Here is a 21,193-nt window from a genome sequence, read left to right as displayed (position 1 = left end):
AATAAATAAATAAATAAATAAATAAATAAATAAATAAATAAAAATAAATAGATATGGAGTAAGAAAAATAATAGAGAGAACTGGCTGTCACACCCGTGATGCTGGCTCTGCCAGTCCAGGTGCAGGCTGCAGAGAAGGCAGCAGAATTAGCAAGAGGCACTGGGAAGTCTTCTTTGCAGGAAACTGAGGGTCAACCAATGTGTCAAATCACTTTCCCCAGGTCACCAAACCCTTCCCACATCTCCCTGATGGAAGTCCTACTCATGAGCTGATGCTCAAGTAATTATTACCTGCCGGGCTCTGTTTCAAGCTCAATCCTTAGGTTACTGAGATCCTCAGAGCAGCCCTATAAGGCAGGCACTACCATTGCTGCCATTTACAGGCGAGGAAGTGGAGGCACAAAGAGGTTAAGTAGCTCACTTAGGGCCATGCAGCAGGTGAGCAGTGAGCGCGGTACTGGGATGTGAGCCCTTGCCCACTAAGCTCCTCTGGGATAAAGTTAGGTGGGGCGTATTCAGCCCTCATTTTGTATCCTGGGAGCTGACTCTCTGCTGTACGCAATACCTATTAGTGCCTCCCATGTCCCCAGCCCCAGGCCAGGCACTGGAACTCCAGAGTATTTGTCTTTCTGGATATGAATCTAGTGGGGGAAACAGCCACAGATAACCGATAAAATGTGGAACATGTTCAAGTAGAGGCTGGGAACACAGAGGAAAGAGTGACCAGCTCCACCTCTGGGAGTGGGGGAAGCTTCCCATCAAAAGGGACATTTGAGTCGGGCCTGGGAGGATGAGTAGGAGTTCACCAACCAGAGAGGATAACCATGGAGGAGGAGGGATGATGAGTCTAGCAAAGGAACAGAAATGAAAGGCATGTTTAGGGAGTAGCATGCAGCTGGGTGTGGCTGGGTGGTTGGACATTGTGGGGAGTGTCAGGAGATGGCGCTGGTGAGTGGAGTTGAGGGCCGGACCCTGGGGCACTTGTTATGTCCTGCCTCAAGGAGTGACTCCAGGGTCCACCAGCCTCAGTGTCCTTAGGCAGATGAGAGAAAAACAGCTGACATGGCCAACCCCAGAATTCTGTTCTACACTCAGCATTTTAAACATATTGGACCGGCCGTGTGCGGTGGCTCATGCCTGTAATCCCAGCACTTTGGGAGGCTGAGGTGGGTGGTTCACTTGAGAACAGGAGTTCAAGACTAGCCTGGCCAACATGGTGAAACCCCATCTCTACTAAAAATAAATAAATTAGCTGGGTGTCGTGGCAGGCACCTGTAGTCCCAGCTACTCGGGAGGCTGAGGCAGAAGAATCGCTTAAACCCAGGAGGTGGAAGTTGCAGTGAGCCAAGATTGCGCCACTGCACTCCAGCCTGGGCGACAGAGCAAGACCCTGTCTCAAAAATAAAGAAATAATAAACCTATTGGGCCATTCTTCATTTCCATGAAGAATTATTTCTTCTCTGGAAGCACCGCTGTGTATAGCCTCGTTTTCCTCCTTCTAAGGACAGGGGCACAGTATGGATGGCACCACAGAGGGTGGTGATAAACAGCAATGGACTCTGCCTCAGCCCCAGAACCAGAAAGGCAGAAGGGAATGGTGGGGCCTGTGGCAAACTCGTGGGCTCAGACCCTCTGTGGGAACAAGGGTTAGATGTTCTTCTGGAGAAGGTGGAACGCTGGCCTTTTATGTGAAATATGCTGATTGTTCGAGGTGGACTCCAAATTGTGAAATATGTTATCACTCGAGCCAAACAGAACACGTTTGTGGGCCACCGGTTTGCAGCCTCTGCCTTTGGCTGGCCTCTGCACTAAAGAGCCCTCCTGGAACGAAGCGGGGCCAACCCCAGGAGGCTTGCTCATGCTGGCAGGTTGATCCACACCTGGAGGCCAGACCAGCACCCCGAAGGCAGGGGGTGGGGCTGCTTCATATTGAGGCTCGAGTCAGAAGGGGCTTTGGAGGGTCTGTGGGCAGGTCCCCACACCCTTGTCCTGGGGCCTCTTTCCTCTTTCCTCTAGGCTGGTCTTCCTTCATCAGTGCCCACCACCCTTAACAGTTTGCATTTCTGTTGTTTCTTCCAGTCTCCATCTGCTGCTGCCTCTTCATCCTCTTCCTCTTCCTCTCGGAGCTCACCGGATTTATAACGACAGAAGTGTAAGTCATACTTCCCTGATGGGGCATTCCAGGATGTTCTGGGACCCCAGACAAGAAGAGGGAGGGGTCTTTGGCCAGGTGGCTCACACCTGTAATCCCAGCACTTTGGGAGGCCGAGGCGGGCGGATCACCTGAGGTCCGGTGTTCGAGACCAGCCTGGCCAACATGGTGATACCCTGTCTCTACTAAAAATACAAAAATTAGCTGGGCGTGGTGGCACACGCCTGTAATCCCAGCTACTGGGGAGGCTGAGGCAGGAGAATTGCTTGACCCTGGGAGGCAGAGGTTGCAGTGAGCCAAGATTGCACCACTGCAGTCCAGCCTGAGTGACAAAGCGAGACACTGTCTCAAAAAAAAAAAAAAAAAAAAAAAAAAGAGGGGGGGGGGGGTTTTAAAAAGGAGAGAAAGTTCCAAACCTTCCAACTTCTGTCTCCAAGTCTGTGGCATCGGTTGTGCTTCTGTTTCGTAAAAGGACTATAAAGTCAGAGCAAAAGTGAATATTGCCTTGTTAAAGCTGAAGAGAACATTTTGGTTCTGTTCCGTGGGGGTTCTCGTGGGTTCACAGAAGAACAGAAATAATTTGCTCATCTCTGCCATCCTTTGTTTGGTCAGTGGGCTTTTTTCCCTCTGAATCATCAGAGGGTCATTTGATGTGAGAGCTGAAGAGTCCAGAGAAACTAATGGATACAGCTTCCTACCGGAGGGGGCGAGGTTGCTGACATCAGCACCCGGCCCCCTGGACTAACCCCCTTCCCATTTCTCAGGCCCACACTTGGTGAGGAATCGGTGCAGGTTTCCTGGCAGTGGGTGACGCAGTTAATCCATCCCTGATTCCTAGAATTATCTGTTGTCTGGATAACCCAGTAAACGCTCTGGGGTGTGTGTAACAGAATGCCATTGGAATTATGCAGTCACGACCTCATCGGACACCCCTCTGAGATGGAATTAGACCCAGGAGCTTCCTGCCTTTGGCACTGGCTTGAGGCTTCAAAGCCTCTTCGCTTCTGTGTTTACAGCCCGGAAAGTCATCACAGAGCTGGGCCCTGGCCACCCACTCTCCTGCTCAGCACTGGAATTTTCTTTTTCACTAATGGGATTTCTTGGTTTCCTTTGCCTCCACTCAGCCACAAGACAATAGGAAACTAAATACATAGCTGCTTAGCCCAAGACAACTCTCATTATACAAGCATTGCCACCTTTAGTTCTCAAACAGCCCCAGGAGGGAGCTGCCTCCTCTTTACAAAGAGGAAATTGAGGCCCAGAGAGGTGGAAGGACCTGCCCACAGCCATATAGTTAGGAGGTGGCTTCCAGCCTTCCCTGTCTCCTGAGCCCACGTGTGTTTGACCAGCACACTGAGAGGCCTATGAGATGGGAGGGCTGGTCTCGCCTTGTTTCTGGGTATACCTTTCAGCCCTCCCCTGGTATGGGAGAGTTTGCCTTTCCTGGTCACTCTGATCCTGTTTTAACCCTGATGGCACCAAAGCCCAGGGGACCTTTTACAATGGTGGGAAGAGTACTGGTTAAGGCATTGGGAGACCCAGGGCCAGGTCTCTGCTTAATTACTACTTTGCTGTGTGACCCTAGGCAAGCTGCCAAACCCCTCTGGGTCTCAGTATTGGTAGCCAAATGAAGGAGAGTAGACCAGAATCTGAGCTCCCTTCCAGCTCTGGGAGAGGTTGGTCTGCTTCCCAAGACATGACTGTGTGGCCACACGGCGTTCGAAGAAGGGGTTTTATTCGCCCCAGGCCTCCAATGGGAGATGACCACATCCAAGTCAAGCATCTTCCCCTCTGTACAGCTTGGTCACTGGACATCTCACGATCACCCTATCACGAATCAGAGGTCGAAGCAGGGAGAGCAGCAAGGGGTTGAGACTTACTGATGTTATGAGGTACCTGTTGTATGCCAGGCACCCAGTGGCCTCTGCAGGCTGTACCCCACTCTCTAGGAGGGGACCTGCTTGGCTTGGCAGGCCTGTCATGTTCTGAGCAAGGTGACAGAGGCACACATGTGTCATCTGCTGAGACCAGGCACCGGCAGGTGGCTTTATGTGTTTTGGGTAGGAGCACCAGCAGGTGCAAAGGGCCTGAGGCAGGGATTACCTGGTGCATGTAAAAGGCAGGAAGAAGGCCAATCAGCCAGGACAAAGCAAGCAAGCAGACAGGGTAGGAGATGGAGCAGGTAGGACGCAGACAGGGTAGGAGATGGAGCAGGTAGGACGCAGACGGGCCAGGTAGAATTGGGACTCACTTCTTTTTTTTTTTTTTTTTTTTTTGGAGACAGAGTCTCGCTCTGTCGCCCAGGCTGGAGTGCAGTGGCATGATCTCAGCTCACTGCAACCTCTGCCTCCCGGGTTCAAGAGATTCTCATACTTCAGCCTCCTGAGTAGCTGGAATTACAGGTGAGTGCCACCATGTCCAGCTAATTTTTGTATTTTTAGTAGCGACAGGGTTTCACCATGTTGGTCAGACTGGTCTTGAACTCCTGACCTCAGATGATCCACCTGCCTCAGCCTCCCAACGTGCTGGGATTACAGGCATGAGCCGCTGCACCTGGCCTGGGACTCACTTCTTGATGATGAGCTCGTGGAGCCCAGGGCTGGATCTGCTCACTCACTGCTTTGTGGCTCCACACGTGGAGGAGCTGAAAATGCCAGTGGAGGCCACAGTCAGCAAGCAAACAAGACTAGACTGTATCAATCAGGGGCAAGTGCTCCAAAGACAAGGACTAAAGCAGGGCAGCGGGTAGAAAATGAGACAGCTGCAGGCACAGGATATTTTATGAGGCTCAAACAAGATTATTTAGCTGAAAGCTACTTAATATAGTGCCGGATATACTTTAATATCACAAGGTCTGTAGCTCTTTGTGCATTTATTCATTTCCTACATAGTTCCTGTCTAACTTTAAAGAGGTTTTAAGGCCGCTCCGCACTAGGCATGTAAGTACTCAGTGAATGTGAACTCCTCGTCCCCTCTTCCGCTTTGAGTTAAGAAGATGCCTCTCTTGCCTGCTGCTGACAGCGTGTGGGGCGGCGTTCCCAGCTCATCCCACATGAGGTGGGGCACTGAGGCAATGGGCCGCCTTCAAGTGCGTTTTGACGTCACAGCTTGAGGCTCGAGCAGGTGCGGCCCCACCCGCACAATGCCTGGGAGCACTGGGGAAGGGCCCTTCCAGCAAGCCCAGACAACTCTTGCAGTCTCCCCAGGGCAGGGCTGCTGCTTTCTGACGAGCACTGTGTGTTCCCGCTGCTCCCCATTCCCCTGCGCCAGGACTTCCTCTCCCTGTCTCCCGGGGGCAGCCTGGACGCTCTGACCCCACGGAGTTCCTGGAGAGGTACAAAGCTTAGATGATGAGGGGAGGAAGGGGGCCAGGTGCCGTGACTCACACCTGTAATCCCAGCACTTTGAAAAGCCAAAGCCAGAGGATCACTTGAGCCCAGGAGTTCAAGACCAGCCTGGACAACACAGTGAGATCCTGTCTCTGCAGAAAAATTTTAAAAACATTAGCTGGCCATGGATGCACACACCTGTAGGCTCAGCTACTTGGGAGGCTGAGGTGGGAGGATCACTTGAGCTCAGGAGATCCAGGCTGCAGTGAGCTGTGATGGCGCCATGGCATTCCAGCCTGGGAGACAGAGTGAGACCACGTCTCAAACAAAAACAAAGCAAAACAAAACAAAAACATGAGGGGACATTTTTTGAGCATTTGCCTGAAGTCTAACCCTGTGCTAAGTCAGCGGCTGGAGAGAGGGAGGGAGGCAGGGGTGAACAGAGAGGGCTGTCCGGAGCTGAGGCCAGAGGCTCCAGCTATGAAGGTACAGTGACCCCAATGCCCCCTTCCCTCCCTGCTGCCTCCTTACCAAGGTGCAGGAATTGCCCGAAGGGCCTCCGCAGGGTGAGCCCTAGGACTTACTAAGCAATCGAGAGGAGAAAGCATCGCATCTTTGGGGTCTTCCAGTTGTCAGAAGCTTGTGACCCCAGGAAGCCCTGCAGGTTTGGGAAGAACCGAAGGTCACAGTTCTCTTTTTCTGAGTGGCTGGCCCTCTGTGGCAGGTTTGTGGCTACAGTGGGGTCAGTGCCCCCTCCTGTCACCGTGAGATTGTAACTTAAGGAAATGAGGTCACCATTGGTTGGATCAACATGGCTCCAACCCCAGCCTGTGGTTATCAGTGACATAAGACGCTTATTCTGGCCTGGGCCTGGTTGCGGGGGAGGGGGAGGCACATTTGTTTGGGTGGTTGAGCTCCAACCTGGCTTTGGACAGGCCGGTAATTATCCCTGGGAAAGAGGCTTCACAGAGTGTTCTGAAACTCTGTGTTTCCAGGGAGCAGGACCCTCCTCAGGCAACCTGGCCACAGAATGTTCCAGCCTCTGACTGCCCAGTCTCTGACTGCTCTTAATAATTGTTAACCTCATGAGGTGCTGGGATTATAGGCGTGCATACTGTGCCCAGCAGGTCAGCACTTCATGATGGTCATCTCCTTGATCATCGCAGGACCCCTCGAGGTAACTACTACTGTTCACTCCATGTTACACCTGGGGAAACTGAGGCACCAGGCGGCCAAAACCACATGAAGCAGTAAGTGGTGAAACCCAGGTCTGTGCTGCTAAAGCCCAGACTCAGCACCTCTCCTCTGTTTTACCCCATTTCCCTGCCCCGAGCATTTCAGGGCCCCAGGCTCATGGGAGCCACTGCTTTTTGGTTAGAATAGTTGACTGGAGGACTTGGATGCACCCTTCTAGGGTGAGGTGGCCAAACAGGCAGATGGAAGCCTGGGAGGTGGGAACTTGGAGGTCACCTGGAATCATGTTCTCACAGGCTCCCCATAGGAGGCCAGGAGTGGGGAGCAGCAGCTTAACTAGGAGGAGGAGCTGGAAGTCTCCAGGTTGCCTGCCTTGAGCCTGGGTTGTGAGCCAGGCTGGGTAGAGGGCCCCAGGCGTCCCATTAAGGAGCATGAAGGACATAGCTCTTAGCAATAGGAGGCCTGAGGGCGTCTGAGTGTGGAGTGACGGGTTTACGTCTCGGGCAGCTCACCTCTTGTGAAGATGAGTTTGGTGTGGGGCCACCCAGAGGCCAAAGCCCTGCTGGGAGCTGGGGGATGACCCAAGTCAGAGGGGCTGAGGGTGCTGGGACTTTGGCTTTGGAGCAGGGGTGGGCAGAACCCGGTGGTTGGCTGCCAAGGGATGTATTTTAGACGTCCGCGTGGTGGGTGCTAGATGCACATACTTCGACCTGGACGAGTCAGAATTTGAAACTCAAGGTTCCGGAGCGCGTGCTTGCAGAATCTCCGTCCCTCCCTCCACCCCACCCCAAGCCCTTGCGGCGGGCCTCACTGCCGCCTAAGTTTCCATTTGATCAAATTTTGAAGCATGGAGGTCAGATACTTCAGGCAGGAATCTGAACTATTTAAGGGCTCTTCTAAAAGCAAATAAAATTGTTTTGTATAGATGTCATCGAACTCATGCCTCAGACTAGAATTTCAAGGCCCTCCACCACATTCCATTTACACTTTCCCCACCCACACCTCCCCAGGCCCTTGCGTACCTCTCCCTACAAGGCCACTGCCCACCCACACCCCACCCTCCCACGCACTCGCCACACTGGGCCTGACTCCATGACGCCATCTGGCGTCCCCCACCTGGAATGTGCTCCCAACGGCTCCACCAGCGTGCGCCTTCCCTGTGTCCTGGGAGTTCTGCTGAGGACTCTCTCCTCCACTCAGGCTCATTCCACCGAAGTTTGTGAGCACAAACTCTGTGCTGAGGCTCGTGGAGCCCCCGTCCTGGGGGTGTTGATGGGGGTGGGGGAGGCTTGTGGGACAGATGCAACTGGACCCCTAAGCACTCCTGTACCCTGCAGGCACCTGGGCCACGGCGGTGGGAGGAGGGGGCACACCTGAAGATTATGAAAAAGGACTAGGATGCCTGCATCACAAGTCCACTTGAGGGCCACCGGCCCCTCAGTTTTTCACCGATTCCCATCCCATCCAGGCAGTGCAATGGCTTGGAAAGAGCATGGGCTCTGGGCCCCCTGTCCTTGGGCTGGGATCCTGCCTCTGCCTCCTCCTGGTCCTGTGATCTTGGCCAGCCATCTGTGCTCCTCTGAGCCTGGTTTTGTCGATGTGAAGGGAGAACAGTACCCTTGTTAAACACTGGATCAACTCATTGAGCATCAATATTAATAATAATGATAAAACAGTAGACATTTACTGAGCACTTACTGTTTACTAAGACCACACTTAGCATGGCGCTTGTTCTCATTTGATCTTCTCAGCAACCCCATGGCATAGATACTATGATTGTCCCCATTTTATATCTGGGGAAACTGATGGACGGGAAGCCCCTTGCCCAAGTCAATCAGCCAAGAGGTGGCAGAGCCAGGATTTGAACCCTGGTAGCCTGGGCTTCCCTCGCGATGCTGTATTTTCTTTACCAGGAAGTGTCTGGAGTCAGCCCTCGAGAGAGAGCTGAGTCTCACACATGCACACTCACTCACTGACTCACACTCACTAACGTACACACACTCACTCACTCATTCTCCTGCCCTGGGGCAGCCAACGGCTTGACCTGGCAGTCCTCCAGCAGCCCTGTGAAGTGGATGGAATCTTTATCCTTATTTTCCTCTTTCTCTCTCCTTTCCTTTCTCCCTCCTTCCTTTCCTTTCTTATTTTCTTATTCTATTGAGGTATTTGTAACTTACATACTGCAAAGTGTACAAATCTTAAGGTAGAGGCCTAATGAATTTTCATGTGTGTTTACACATGTAACCACTCAGATGAAGACATAATACATTCCATCACCAAAGAAGGGTCCCTTGAGCCCCTCCCAGTCAGAGCCCCCACCACTATTAATCTGACTTCCATTGCCATAGATTAATTTTGCCTATTTTCAAACTGATTGAAAGCTTTTCCAATTTTACAGATGAGGAAACTGAGGCTCGGAGAGGTGAAGCAGTGTGTCCTGGGTCTCCCAGCTTCTAAGTGGCAGAGCCAGGAGGTGAGCCCACACCTGTCTGCCACTGCCTCCATTGGCCTTCCCACTGCCCACACTGGTGACAGGGGAGTCAGGCCCATGGAAGTCCTCAAACCACAATGAATCCACAAAAAACATTTCCTTTTCTTCCAGGTGGGTTGATTTCTGGCAGCCCGTTGGCCTTTTAAAATCAGTTCAGCCCTAGCCAAAAGTTAGTTAGCCTTGGCAGGCCCTTGCCATGGGGTGGCTGTGGGCGAGCTTGTGGCGCTGGCTGGGGTGGCAGGAAGCCAGCAGCCTGGGAACATTTGCCTTGGACACGAAGGCGGCTTTATTGACCTCATCAGGCAGCCCAGGTGATTGAACTGTGTTTATCCCACAGCCTGGGGGCCCTCCAGGAAGGAGCCTGGGAGCAGCCAGTTCTAGCCTTACATAACCAGCCTGGCCAGAGCGCCGCAGGCTGTCCCTGCCCAGCACCGCTGCCCCCTTGTTCTGGGTGGCCCTCTAGTCCTGCGGAGCCTGTTCTGTGCTTATTCTGGTTAGGAAGACAGGGACCCACGCCTGGGAGAAGCTTCCTGGGGCCTTGTGGGTGAGCTCACCTTGGCACCACACCTGGGATTCACTTTGCTCTTGGCTGAGGTCACCTCCAGAGGGTTGCCAGTGGATGACATCATCCCACAATCCCTCAGTGCTGTGCGGAGGCCCAGCCTCGCCAGGTGGGAAAGGTGAGTTGCTTCAAAGAAGAGTCCCAGGCGGCTTCCTGGCTGGGAAGGGAAGCCGAGGCTCTCCTTAGTTGACTGTGTGTTAATCACCCAGCAATTTCATTACTCAGCAGCTCTCCAGAGTTGCAAATTACAGCTGGGGTAGAAATTGGGTGCTGAAGGCCAGGGCAGAGCATTTGGCTGTAGGGAGGCGGATCCTCCTCGGGCCTGTTACCGGCGGGTCTTTGTTCTTAGATCTGGGGTTCTTGGCCTCACGGATTCCAAGGAATGGAACCTTGGGCCATGAGGTGAGTGTTATAGCTCTATTGGAAGCCGTGGATCACGAAAGACAACTGTAGAACCCAGCGACCAGTGTTCAGCTCAGTTAGGATGAACCCGGGCACTTAGCCATGCAGGAACAACGGCGAGCCTCTAGCCCGGTCGGGAGTGGCAATGGGCGCCTCGCTGGATTAGAAGCGCAGCAGACACCCTGCTGGATCCAGAGGGGGAGAAGTCAGCGGCGGGTCTGTGACGGCTGCGATCAACAGTGGTGGACTGCGAGCTAAAGCTCAGCTCGAGCTGGAACAAACATGGACCAGAAGAGTGTGCAGTTGCAGGATTTAATAGAGTGAAAACAGGGCTCCCGTACAAAGGAAGGGGACTCAAAGCGGGTTGCCCGATTCAGCTCGAATGCCTGGGTTTATATCCCGGTCATTGTCCCTCCCCCTGTGTTCTCAGGCGATAGATGATTTGGCTGTTTCTTTACCTCCTGCTTTTAGCCTAATTGGTATTTTAGTGAGCTCCCTTTACTACCTGATTGGTCAGCTGTGAGCTGAGTTACAAGCCCCGTGTTTAAAGGTGGGTGCGACCACCTTCCCCAGCTAGGCTTAGGAATTCTTAGTTGGCCTAGGAAATCCAGCTAGTCCTGTCTCTTATAGCCTCCTGGGCTCCTGTTTGCCCCTCTCCCTCCAGCTTCTTCGTTCTTGGTGGCCTCTGATTGGAGCCAACAGTACAAGCAAGGTCAAGCGCAGGCCCATGTCTCCCCTCTCGCATCCTAAGGCTTCCCAGGACCAGGGCCCTCCTTCATTTTCTTCCTTGACCCTGATGCTGAGGAGAGGACTGGGAGGCAGCCTGAGCTGTGGAAAGCCCGGGTTGAGATTCTAGCTCAGCTACTTGCTAGCATGTGACCCTGGGGATGGGACACACCCTCTCCAAGCCTGTTTCCTGGTTTTAAGATGGGGCTCAGGGCATTTCACAGGCGCACACGGGACGGCATGAAATGCGTGTAGTCGGCCTCCTAACTAACGAGTGGGGGCCCATCTGTTGCACGCTTGTCTCTGGGAATATCCTTGTGGGCCCCACAGAGAAACAGGCCCCAGGCGTCTTTCAGAGCCCACCGTTCCTTGTGAACAGCATCACACCAGGTGTTAGGGGTGCAAAGATGTGGTCTTAGTAAAAACGAAATTCCTTTGCTTTGGTCCTACTCATTCTTTCCCTAAGATGTGGCCATTTACAAAGCTCTCTTGGCGTCTTCATTGCTTAGATAGAGCAGTTCTCTTTTATTTTACAGCCGAGGGACGGGACCCAAGGGGCCTAATAAATGTTTAACCACAGCCCAGCCACCTGAAGCACTGCCCCCTTCAGCTGCCCCCTCCCCCTGGCCAGGCCTTTAGATTTGGTTCCCTCTGGGTGGGGGCGTTATTGGGAATCAGATGCAGCCATCAGACATCCCAGCAGCTACTCCGGGATGCCTCCAAGACACCTGGGCTCGGCACAGCCTCTATCTCTCAGTCCCTCTCCCTCCTGCTTGTCCTGCTCCTCTTCTAGAGGCTCTCAGCCCAAAGAATGGGTCCAGGAAGAGACGCAGCAGTGTGTCTGCATTCCCCGCTCACCTCACCTCCCTCTGCCCCAGTCCCATCCATCAGCAAGTCCTGCCTGCTCTAGGTGGGTTCCTGCAGCCCTCCTCCTCTCCGTTCCCATCCCACCCCGTCCAAGGCGCCACCATCCCCCGCCTGGTCTCCCTCCTGCACAGCAGCCTCTCCAGTGGGTCTTGCTCGCAGCAGCCAGAGGGAGCCCAGGAGAGTGCAAGCCTGACTCCGTGGCTGTGCTCCTATCAAGTCTAAAGGCCTCGGCCGGGCATGGTGCCTCATACCTGTAATCCCAGCACTTTGGGAGGCCGAGGCAGGTAGATCATCTGAGGTCAGGAGTTCAAGACCAGCCTGGCCAACCTGGTGAAACCCCACCTCTACTAAAAATACAAAAATTAGCCAGGCGTGGTGGCACGAGCCAGTAGTCCCAGCTACTTGGGAGGCTGAGGGAGGAGAATCGCTTGAACCCGGGAGGCGGAGGTTGCAGTGAGCCGAGATCCTGCCACTGTACTCCAGCCTGAGGGACAGAGCGAGACTCTGTCAAAAAAAAAAAAAAAAAAAAGTCTAAAGGCCTTATGCAGCCTCCTTACACTACAACCATGGTGACCTTCATTCAGTTCCCCAAACCCACTGTGCCCTCCCCAACCTCCAGGCCTTTGCACATGCTGCCAGGATGATGCCTACGCATCCCCCAGACCTCAGTCACACCTCAGAAAAGTCTTCCCAGCCCCTTCTCCCCAAAGGTCAATGGCCCTGTAGTCCCTCTTGCAGCCCCCTGCAGCTTTCTGTCAAAGCAGTAATCAGCGCTGGGAGTGGCAGCATATTTATTTAGGAGCTGAGTGATGTCTGGTTCTTGTGTCTATAAGCTTGATAAGGGCAGAGACAGCGTCTGTCTGATTCATTGCTGTTTCTGGCTCCTGACAGGTAGTAGGTACTCAAAAAGTATTTGTTGAGCAAATTTGGATTGCTAACAGATGCCAACACTGTGCTGCTGACAGCAAGGTGACATGGCTGTCTGTGGAGCCACCTGCCCCTAACTATGGCCCATGCGGTCAACAGAATAATGACTCCCTGCCCCCAGTGATGTCTAGGTCCCTGATCCTGATGCATGTGGCCGTGTTACCTTGTATTCAAAAGAAACTTTGCAAATGTGATTACATTAAGGATCTCGAGATGGGGAGAGGATCCTGGGTTAGCCAGGTGGGCCAGATGAAGCACTTTGGGAGGGTTGTGGGGTGGGGAGTGCAGAGCAGTGGATCACGAGGTCAGGAGTTCGAGACTAGCCCGGCCAATATGGTGAAACCCCGTCTCTACTAAAAATACAAAAATTAGCTGGAGTGGTGGCACGCGCCTGTAGTCACAGCTACTCGGGAGGCTGAGGCAGAAGAATTGCTTGAACCTGGGAGGTGGAGGTTGCAGTGAGCCGAGATTGTGCCACTGCACTGCAGCCTGGGTAACAGAGCGAGACTCTGTCTCCGAAAAAGGGGAAAAAAAAAAAAAAAAAGGTAGAGGTCAGAGAGAGGGGAAGCTGCTGGCTTTGGAATTGGGAGGAGGGGCCACAAGCCTAGGCAGCACCTAGAAGCTGAAAAAGGCGAGAAAATGCATTCTCCCAGGAACACAGCCCATCTTAGACTTCTGACCTCCGAAAGCGTAAGACAATGAATGCCTGTTGGTTTAGGCCGTTCACTTTGTGATAATTTGTTACAGCAGCCACAGGAAATTAATACAGCCATCCAGTTGCTTCTCAGAACCAGTTCTGCCCCTAGGGATGAGCATCAGGGAATTCCTGGCTTCCCAGCTGGGGGGAGGGGACCTCAAGAGAGGAGGCGGTAAGGTCCTCTATGCCTGTTGGCGCCAGGCCCTGATCCCTCATAAGACCCCTATTTCTCATTTTAGTGTTCGAACCACCTTATTTGTAGTAGGTGGTGTTATCCCTACTTAACAGGTGGGTTCACAGAGGTGAGCATAACAAGTATCAGAACCAGGATTTGAACTTGAATCTGTCTGACTCTGAAAGATATTCTCTTACCACTATGCTATCCCCAGCCCTCCTCTCTTTATTTTATTTTATTTTTTTTGAGATAGAGTTTCACTCTTATTGCCCAGGCTGGAGTACAGTGGCGCAATCTCCATTCACTGCAACCTCAGCCTCCTGGGTTCATGATACTCAGCCTTCCAAGTAGCTGGGATTTCAGGCATGCACCACCACGCCCAGCTAATTTTGTATTTTTAGTAGAGACGAGGTTTCGCCATGTTGGTCAGGCTGGTCTTGAACTCCTGACCTCGGGTGATCCACCCACCTTGGCCTCCCAAAGTGCTGGGATAACAGGCGTGAGCCACCGTGCCCGGTCCAGCCCTCCCCTCTTGAGAGGTAAGGCTGCATTTGAAGAATGCAACCTAGACCCATGCCTGAGGGCACAGGAAGTGCAGGCTCTGCCCAGATGGAGTCTGGGTTATCTAAGTTGTGGTCGCCAAGTGAAGTGATCCCTGGCTGTCCCCTGCAGCTGAGATCTTCGTCCCCATCTCAACAAAGGTTCCTATACTTGTCTCTCCCCTAGTGTGAACGAGCTCTACGTCGATGACCCAGACAAGGACAGCGGGGGCAAGATCGATGTCAGTCTGAACATCAGTTTACCCAATCTGCACTGCGAGTGTGAGTACTCCACACAGTCCCTCCCTCCAGCAGGACACCTCCTCAGGGCAAATGCATGTGTGCAGAAGTGGCAAGATCTCCAGGACAAGCCAAGCCAACACATGGTTCTCCCCACTCTTTTTTGGAGGAGAATATAATGAGTATGCATGCACTTGGAGGTTTTCTGGCATAAAAAACAGAAGACACTGCTCATGGGGGTTACTTCTGGAGAGCAGCTGTGTGGGTGCAGCGAGGCAGGGAGTCTCTTAGGGTCATGTTACAGCTTTGCAGCAGAGCCTGAGTCTCATGGAAGTGACTTGTTGAGGGAGGAAGCTGTAAGGGAGTGAGAGATGCAGGATAGGGCAGTGTAAGAGGATAAGCAAAGATGTGTGTTCAGCTGAAGTCCAAACTCAGCCTGATCTCACAGGATACTGGGGGGTGTGAATGACACCATAGCATTTGTCACACCCAGTAGCAATGGGACCAGGCTGTTATTATCCATGTCATTGGGTAATGGCTGCAGAGTGGTGTGTGTGGCAGGGGTCACATCACCTCCCAAGCATCTCAGGCAAGAAGACCTCTGGTCAGCCAAGAGCATTCATCTGGAGAAGAGTGCAGCTCTGAGTTGTTGGCGGCCGACACCTATAGAAGCCGGATTGGTCCACCGTCCATGAGAGTGCAGGACAGGGCTCTAGAGCACCTGCGACAGGGGAGGGCTGGGAGATTCCTTTTTTGACTTCACACCTATTTTGTTTTAACCAAAAGAATGAAATCTTTTTTTTTTTTTAAGACGGAGTTTCACTCCTGTCACCCAGGCTGGAGTGCAGTGGCGTGATCTCGGCTCACTGCAACCTCTGCCTCCCGGGTTCAAGCAATTCTTCTGCCTCAGCCTCCCGAGTAGCTGGGATTACAGGTGCGCACTACCATGCGAAGCTAATTTTTGTATTTTTAGTAGAGATGGAGTTTCATCATGTTGGCCAGGCTGGTCTTGAACCCCTGACCTCAGGTGATCCACCCACCTCAGCCTCCTAAAGTGCTAGGATTATAGGCATGAGCCACCGTGCCCGGCCCAGAGTGAATTACTTCTACAAAACAAAACTCATTTGAAGTCTGATTTGGAGTCAGATCCTGGCTCCTTTGCTGGCTAAAACTGTGACCTTGGCTAAGGTGACTCTCTGAGCTTCAGGTTCCTCATCTGCAAAATGGGCTTAGTAATGTCTGTTGTCTGAGGTTCTTGGGAGAATCTAATGCATTGTCTCCAGACTCGTCCGCGAGTAGACTGGGCGCCCTCTCCTGGACTGGGGTTCCAGCCGTCCCTCCTCCCAGCCTGGCACGGAGCCTGCTGCAGGCCCTTCTCTGCCCACCCCCTCTTCCTGTTAAAGGACACAGCTGAGAGAACACTGGGTGCACCTCCGGCCAGAGATAGGGAGAGTGTCAGCCCTGTCATTGCTTTGGGTGAGATTTACGTCACAATTTTGAATCCTCGCTGGGCCCCAAGCCAGGGAACCTGTCGAAATAGGTCGGTCTTATTTTTTGTTATTTTTTTTTCTTTCACTTAGAAAAATAATTCATCTGGCAGGTTCTCATTCAGGAGTGACTGTATCTCTGGAACAAGGAAATTCTTAGTCAGACCAGAGGACTGGGACCAGTGGGGTAGGAAAGGGAAGAGATGTGGTTCCAGGAGGGGCCAGGCAACCTCTACCCCGTGCCCTGCCATGCCCTGCTGGATCTGTGGGCTATAACCTGAACCCCCAAGCCCCTCACCCCTGCTAGAGCCCAGCATTCTGGCTTTTCTTTAAAAGAACATCACATTTTTATTGTAGGAAAAAATGCATGCTCGTCATTATACTTCTCGAAAACACAGGGAAGCAAAAGAGATCACCCGTAATTCTGCTACCTGACAGCGGTGTCGGTGGCATTTTCACATCGTTCTGTCCAGCTGGCCTTCCTCTCTGTGTTTCTCAGCATAGCTGAGATCGTGCTGCATGTATGATCTCATATCCTGCTTTTAAAAATAATATTCTTCATTATACAACTAATAGAAGAATACATGTTAATCTTAAAATAGACATACATTCAAAAATACAAAAATAATATGCTTTTTAAAAAGCAAAAGTACCCCTCCCCTGTCTCCCTTCTTGTCCCAGTATGCCATCTTCCCCAAAGGACACCGCTGCTAGAAGGTGGGTCCCTATTCCCCACCCCTACATGTGTGTGTGTCTGTGAACACATATTGGGTTTGGGTTGTTGTTGTTGTTTACATAATTAATTGGGACCCTACCATGTGGGAACCTTCTGGAGTTTCTGGGTTTTTTTTTTCTAGCTAGTGTCTTGGAGCTGTTCTCATATTACTCATAATATGAGTAAAATAATAACAGCTGCCATTTATTCTGTTCTTCCAGGCCAGGCCCTGCCCTGCATCCTTTGGCTATATTAAATGCATTGGGATTTGAGGTGTCTTAGCAGAATGGCTGAAGGGTGTGGGCTCAGAAGCAAATCCACCTGGATTTCATTCCAAGCTCTGATGTTTCCTAGCTGTGAGGTATCTGTGCCTCAGTTTCCCTAGGTGTAGAATGGGACTGATAATACTGTCTTCCCCACAGGGGTGTTTAAATGGTGTTTCGTTTGTTTGTTTGTTTGTTTTGAGACAGAGTCTCGCACTGTTGCCGGAGCTAGAGTGCGATGGCGTGATCTCAGCTCACTGCAACCTCCACCTCCCGGGTTCAAGCCATTCTCCTGCCTCAGCCTCCTCAGTAGCTGGGATTACAGGCGCCCGCCACCATGCCTGACTAATTTTTTGTATTTTTAGTAGAGATGGGGTTTCACTATGTTGGCCAGGTTGGTCTCAAACTTCTGACCTTGTGATCCACCCGCCTCGGCCCCCCAAAGTGCTGGGATTACAGGCATGAGCCACCATGCCCAGCCAAGATGGTGTGTTCTTACATAAAAGGCACTTAGAAGAGAGTCTAGCACATAGTAAGTGCTGTTTTACTTTTCTTTTCTTTCTTTTTTTTTTTGAGATAGAGTTTTTCTCTGTCGCCCAGGCTGGAGTGCAGTGGCACGATCTCAGCTCACTACAACCTCCGCCTCCTGGGTTCAAGTGATTGTCCTGCCTCAGCCTCCAGAGTAGCTGGGATTATAGGCACCCACCACCATGCCCAGCTAATTTTTTGTGTTTTTAGTGGAGATGGGGTTTCGCCATGTTGGCCAGGCTGGTCTCGAACTGCTGGCTTCAAGTGATCCTCCCACCTTGGCCTTCCAAAGTGCTGGGATTACAGACGTGAGCCACTGTGCCCAGTCCTGTTTTACTTTTCTTTAACCCTCACAACAAGCCTGTGATAGAAGAGGAAACTGGGGCACAGAGGTTAAGTAACCTGCTCGAGGTCCCAGTGCTAGTAACTCAGCCACTGATCTGCTCTGAGCCTGCTCCATGCACCTGCATTTAGCCAATTTTTTGTACCTGCCTGCTGCACAGCACTGGGAAAGAGGGCTGTTCCACTGGCTCCGGTGACAAACGGTTGAATTGCTTCCGATTGCCACAATTTCAAATGAGGTTGCCTGAGCAGCTTTGCACAGACATCTGGACACACACTGTGTATCTAGAGGACAGGCTGCCAGCATTGGAGCTGCTGAGTGAAATGGGGACCTGCTTGTGTTTTCTCTAAACTTCACATTTTACCATTGGCATTTCCCGTGTCCTGTGGACCGTGAGGGTCATTTTGAATGGCTCCAGCACGTTCCCTTCTATGGATGGGTCCTCATTTACTTCTCCATCCTCATCGAGGAACACAGAGTTGTTCCCATTTTTCCCATTTAAGGTTGGCCCTCTTTAAAATTGCTTCCAGCTGTTCTTCCTCTGTATGGCACCTCCTTTTTACGCTCCTGCCAGGGAAATTCCTGCATTTCCATAGTTCACAGGAATCCTCTCACCGCTGGCTAGTTGGACCATCTCTGGGGATGAAGTTGGCATTGGCCTGCCCATTTTACAGATGGGGAAGCCATCTGAGTCACAGTGAGGTGACAGAGGGCAGGGCCTGCCTTTTCCCTTTGTGCGTCCCTGGTGCTTATCATAGGGCCCGGTAGCATAGGCGATGGGTAAAGGAATGTGTGAATGAATGAATAAGTGAATGATGGATGAGTGGATGGGGGCCTGAGCCTATTCACCCCATAACTATCTGAAGGTCGGGAATGGTGGCCCACACTTGTAATCCCAGCACTTTTGGAGGCTGAGGCGGGTGGATCACCTGAGGTCAGAAGCGAGACCAGCCTGGCCAACATGGTGAAACCCCATCTTTACTAAAAATACAAAAATTAGCCGGGCCTAGTGGCGCATGCCTGTAATCCCAGCTACTCGGGAGGCTGAGGCAGAAGAATCGCTTGAACCTGGGAGGTGGAGTTGCAGTGAGCCGAGATCGTGCCATTGCACTCCAGCCTGGGCAACAGAGCGAGACTCTGTCTCAAAATAAATAAATAAATAAATAAATAAAAAGACTATCTGAGATCCAAGAGCTAACATTTATTAAGCACTTTCCACCTCGCATCCATCAGACCCTAAGCATTTTCTACACCTGAACTATTTGATCCTCATAATCTTCCAAGGAAGGTTCAATTATGGTCACCCCCCATTTTACAGAGAAAGAAACTGAGGCATCCAGAGGTTAAGTACCTGAGGCAGAACCCAGATTCAGAGGACCAGTATGGCAGACCCCCAGGGTGGCCCCGGGACCCCTACTATGCCCTGCCTCCCCTCAGCCTCACATTTAGCAGAGTCATTATTCTGTCCCCTGCAGTCTTTGGACCCCAGACTATGAGCTCCTGGAGGTCCCCAGCCCGGCCTGTCCCTGGAATGGATGAATGAAGGCTCCCAGAGAGAACAGGCTGGCCCCCATCCTCCCATGTCTCTGGGTTTGTGACTGTTGTCTCCCTTTGGCTCCTGCAGTGGTCGGGCTGGACATTCAGGATGAGATGGGCAGGCATGAAGTGGGCCACATTGACAACTCCATGAAGATCCCCCTGAACAATGGGGCAGGCTGCCGTTTCGAGGGGCAGTTCAGCATCAACAAGGTACGGAAGCCCTGCCTCAGCCCTTTCTACTTGCTCCCCATTCCCGCTGTCTCCTTGCTCCCTGGAAACTGGTTGTGGAGGTACGCACTCACTCGACCTGACCCTGACACAGCCCCCGGCGAGTGAGGGTTCGTGCCCACTTGCCTGGCCGTCCCTGCTGAGAATCTGGATGCAGGCGTCCAGGTTTCCTGCAGTTTTAAGCCCCTGATGGCCGGTTCAGGAAGGAGCTACTCTTCTCCCCAATGAGGGAGACAATGGTGAGAAGACCTGAGGATTTGCAGCCCCCACCCCTGGGTTCAAGTCCCAGTTCTACCCCCTCTTGGCCCCTACAAGTCACTTGACCCATTTTAGGCTGAGGATGTGATGGTGATAATAATATCAGGATACCAGCCACTTCACAAGTTTGTGTGGGGATTAAATGAGCTAATGCAGATTCATTCATTCAAAAAAAATTTTGAATAAGCACCTTCTGTGTTCCAGGGTCGGTGATAGGCTCTAGGGCAGCGTCCCTGGGCTGGTGGGGCTTCCATTCTGGTGGAGGGAGACAGTCTACAAACCAGAAAGCATCAGGGATGCTAAGTGCTGAGATGAGGAATAAAGCCAAGAGGAGTGAGGCGAGGCGGGCTTGAAAGTACCTTGTCAGCTCTGAAGGGCCATTCAAGGTTCACTGTTGTTTTGTCCCCAGAACCAGGAGCTTCAGATCCTAAGTCAAGTGGGTGAGCGCAGTGCCCTTGGGAGGGCCGAGGCACCCGGTGGCAGCTGGCAGGGTTTTGCTCAGCGCGTGCCGGCCCTCCTCGAAGCTCGGTACTGTCACAGTGGAGCCTCTCAACAACGCTGTGAGGCAGCACCATTTGACAGGTTAGGATGCTGGGGCCCAGAGAGGTTAAGTGTCTTGCCCAAGGTCACACAGCAATCCTCCTGTCCCACAACTCCCCTTCCCAGCCCCAGGCAAACTGAGCCACTTGCCACTCCTGGCTTCTCCTTGTCCCTCCTGCAGCCTCTGCTCAAAACGCCCTTCCTCCGGTCCCTGACACCTGAGCTGGGGTTGCAAACTCAGTGGCCACATCCAGCCCAAAGATAAATTATGTTTGTCCAGTATAGCATTTAACTGTATCAGAACCAGTATGAAAAGATCAGGAGTCCAGATTTCTGGCTTTTAAAAGTCAGAGGCTCTCACTGCATTGGGTCCGTGTTCCCATTATGGCAATGACCTGGCACCTATGGACAGTGCTCCCCTTTAGAGAGGGCATGTGCTTGCTGTCCCTTCCCACAGTCCTTGGCGGGCGGGCGGAAGGCCAGGCCTGGTCATCTTTCAAGCAGGGCGGACTTCTTACATGACGGTTCAGGACTCCGTTAAGTGCTAAAGCAGAAGCCGCAAGGCCTTCTTAAGGTTTCAGCTGTTGCTGGGAGAAATCTGCCGCGTGTTATGAGTTAAAGTGAGTCGCGTACCAGCCCGGGCCTCAGGAGGAGGGACTACCGGGAGGCAGGGATGCTGAGGGTCGCGGTTCACTGGGGGCTGTCACTGCCCATGAGCTGCCACACAGCACTTTTGCCATGCCCCGTAATTTGGATTTTATGGTGGTTGTGATGGAAAGCCTTTTGAGGGTTAAACAGGGAAGCAATGTAATCAGATTTATGCTTCAGAACTGTACTATCCAATAGGTTGCCACCAGCCACATAAGGTTATTTAAATTAATTCAAATTAAATAAAATATACAATTCAGTCATTCATTCTCCTCAACCACATTTCAAGTGCTCAAAGCCATGTGCTGGCTGGGGCCGCAGCGCTAGTGCAGATAGAAAGAAAG

General features: G+C 52.2%; 1 protein-coding gene across 2 annotated transcripts in view; it reads left to right on the top strand.

Moving 5' to 3' along the window:
• ERGIC1 (endoplasmic reticulum-golgi intermediate compartment (ERGIC) 1) overlaps positions 1 to 21,193 on the top strand; it is a 134,213-nt gene that overhangs the window by 75,849 nt on the left and 37,171 nt on the right. Inside the window, exons 3-5 of one of the 2 annotated variants that reach the window (XM_011987701.1) lie at positions 2,079 to 2,151; positions 14,248 to 14,342; positions 19,261 to 19,385. In XM_011987701.1, coding sequence (XP_011843091.1) covers positions 2,079 to 2,151; positions 14,248 to 14,342; positions 19,261 to 19,385 — 293 coding nt within the window. Of the gene's footprint in view, positions 1 to 2,078; positions 2,152 to 14,247; positions 14,343 to 19,111; positions 19,386 to 21,193 lie in introns of those variants that run through there. The other variant, XM_011987702.1, reaches the window with a different exon arrangement.

This window comes from Mandrillus leucophaeus, unplaced genomic scaffold, assembly GCF_000951045.1.
Source record: "Mandrillus leucophaeus isolate KB7577 unplaced genomic scaffold, Mleu.le_1.0 Scaffold314, whole genome shotgun sequence".
Classification (NCBI taxonomy): domain Eukaryota; kingdom Metazoa; phylum Chordata; class Mammalia; order Primates; family Cercopithecidae; genus Mandrillus; species Mandrillus leucophaeus.
This window is presented reverse-complemented; position numbering and strand designations above follow the sequence as displayed.